Source organism: Mesocricetus auratus, unplaced genomic scaffold (assembly GCF_017639785.1).
Source record: "Mesocricetus auratus isolate SY011 unplaced genomic scaffold, BCM_Maur_2.0 Super-Scaffold_100038, whole genome shotgun sequence".
In the NCBI taxonomy this organism is placed as follows: domain Eukaryota; kingdom Metazoa; phylum Chordata; class Mammalia; order Rodentia; family Cricetidae; genus Mesocricetus; species Mesocricetus auratus.
In genome coordinates, this window is record NW_024429216.1 from 253,331 (window position 1) to 256,178 (window position 2,848).

General features: G+C 37.0%; 1 protein-coding gene across 1 annotated transcript; it reads left to right on the plus strand.

The window, feature by feature from the left end:
- Window positions 1–1,605: 1,605 nt before the first annotated feature.
- On the plus strand, window positions 1,606–2,547 carry LOC121135447 (vomeronasal type-1 receptor 2-like). Its single transcript, XM_040734226.1, has one exon. It carries the CDS (start codon window positions 1,606–1,608, stop codon window positions 2,545–2,547), a length of 942 nt encoding a protein of 313 aa, XP_040590160.1.
- The last annotated feature ends 301 nt before the right edge of the window (window positions 2,548–2,848 follow it).

Below are 2,848 nucleotides of genomic sequence, written 5' to 3' on the forward strand. Positions count from 1 at the left end.
TTGTTAGAGATTAACATAGTGTAAGCAATCAAGGTATTTGATTCAGCCAGTTATTCTAATCGAAGGCTGCATTTTGTGGTTACAAAGATTATCTTATATGAAGTCTTAGAAGATTCACAAATATAAACTTTTACATGTGTAAACACATCATAAGAAGAAAGTTATGTTGCCTAATAATAATTAGGCTGCTTTATTTTTGATTGCTAATCTTAATCTATATCTCAGCTATGTGGCTTTATACAATTTTAGATTGTTCTCTTGTTTTTTTTTACCTCAAACCTATTATCAAAACATCTTCACCTAACCTGAAGTCATTTCAAGGCTTTATTTCAGCGATGATGTACTCCAAACACTGAGAACATATGTCCCATCATTAACATTGATATAATTTAAGCTTCTGATACTCAGGTGGTTTTCATAATCATTTACCTAATCCAGAGTCTATATGACTCCTCAATGTTTTCAACCTGTGTGAAACTTCCTTGTTTTATTCATCCTCTGTAGCCTCTGCTTCATCAGAGACAGAGGCAACATTTTATCCAACCCTTACTTGTAATAATTTTTCCACTTAACTAACCTCTATCATAAGTCCTTACCATATTTAATAAAAACTATTTAAGCTAACATAATTATTGTATAAATAACACTAATGTTGTTTAAATTTTCTACTTAAACGAACACTATTTTTGTGTAAATCATTGTCTCATTTAAACAGTACAGCTTAGGAGAAAATCATCTTCATAATAATCCACAGGTAAAATCCCCAGAATAATGGACTATTTCCAAGAGATGATCACATTGCATTAACGGCAGTGTGCCCCACACAATTCACACCATGCCAGATACAAGAAAAAATGGAAGTGGCATGCAAAGACACAGAGGTAGAGAGAAACACTCTAGGGCCAAGGATGTATGGGCCTTGTGTATCCAAGATTTTTGTTGACGTTGGTGTTTTGTTTTGTTTTATTGGTTTTTGAGACAGGGTTTCACTGTATTGCTTTGGAGCCTGTGCTGGCACTCATTCTGTAGACTAGGCTTCCTCAATCTCAAAGAGATCCAACTGCCTCTGCTTCCCAAATTATGGGATTAAAGGCAGGCGCCACAAATGACCAACTACTCATTTTGTTTTCCAGATGGACTGATCCCCTGAAGTCAATTGGCATCTGCTGCTCCTCTGACTTGGCAATGGCATGAGCAAGCTTCTTAAATGGTAGGGCATCAATCCAGGATCGATATACCACATTTTCAATATCCATTGATATATTGATCAGTGTCTAGAGTAGTGCTGTCTCATTAACATTATGATAGATGTATAGCTATCACTTCAGAGAATAATCTCTATGGATGAGACATGCAATGACAATAATAAACTATAAATATCATACATTTTTAAACCGAAGTCTACTTGAAGGTCCCTATCATTAAGGTTTGTTATTTATCCATCAATAGTACGATTGAGCTCACGATAAATATGTGACAATATTAAAATCCTGCAAGGAATTTGTCAATGGTGAAAACACAATAAGAAATGATGGTGAGATACTGACATAATTTGCGCTATTAAAATGAAGACACATATAAATGTTTCCTTCCTGAGTAGTATTGATGATGTTAAATTTGTCTGTTTCAGATGACAAAAAAATCATGGTTGAGAATTTGCCAATGGGGATTTTGTTCTTTTCACAAACAGCTGTTGGGATTCTTGGCAACTGGTCAATTCTTCTTCCTTATGTCATGCCTATATTTACTGGAAAAAATCTGATGCCAAAAGACCAGATTTTGAGGCATCTGACTTTAGCCAATTCTTTGGTTATTATGTCAAGAGTAATTCCTCACATACTGGCACAGCTGGGCTTGCGCAATCTCCTGGATGATACTTTATGTAAAATTACTCTCTACAGTAATCGAGTGTCCCGGGGCATTTCCCTGCATTGCACCTGCCTCTTGAGTTGCTTCCAGGCAATCACAATCAGCCCCAGCAACTCAAGGTACATGAAGCTTAAACACTCAGTCTCGAAGTACATGGTTCAGTCCTGCTCACTCAGCTGGCTTGTACATTTGCTTCTAAACAGCAAAGCAGCTATTGATGTGATTGGTCCTCATAATAACAATAATTTTACTAAGAAAATCAAGTTGGGGTACTGCTCAGCATTTCTTTTTGGCAACACAGCAACTGTACTACATCTGTTATTGCTTTGTTCCACTGATGGTCTGTGTTTGGGTCTCATGGTCTGGGCCAGTGTCTTCATGGTGAGCACCCTCTACAGGCACAAGAGTCAGCTACAGTACATCCATGCCCAGCATTCCTTCAGAGTCTCCCCTGAAGACAGAGCCACAAAAACCATCTTGATCCTTGTGTGCACCTTTGTCTTCTCATACTCAATGTCCTTCATATTAGTTATCTACACCATATTATTTGACAATCCAAAGCTGTGGATAATCAACATATTTACATTCCTAGACACATGCTTCCCAACATTTTGCCCCTTCATCCTCATTAGTAATAACAAATCTATTCTCAAGAATCATATTCCCTGCTGTAGGTGAGGGCAATTTAAAATACTGACTCATGAGTAATGATAAATTCAAATATTCTTTTGTCCATTATTGATTTTAGACTCACCCATTCGTACAAGCTACAAAATCACATAGTAAATATACAGTCATCTATTGTGAGATAACTCGGGAGAATTAAGAATTCCAGTGATGGACGACAACACCGGATGGATGTACTTGGCGTTATAGTCTCATGAAAGAATGGGCTGTTTCTTGATGTAGATTCTTCTGGTAGCACATTCCTTTTTGTTACAAACTTGGGGTTAACTTCCCACTTCCCACAGTTTAGCAT

What these genes read in the sequence shown, in the direction of transcription:
- LOC121135447 (XM_040734226.1), top strand. Translation starts at nt 1,606, where the DNA reads ATGATGTTAAATTTGTCTGTTTCAGATGACAAAAAAATCATGGTTGAG.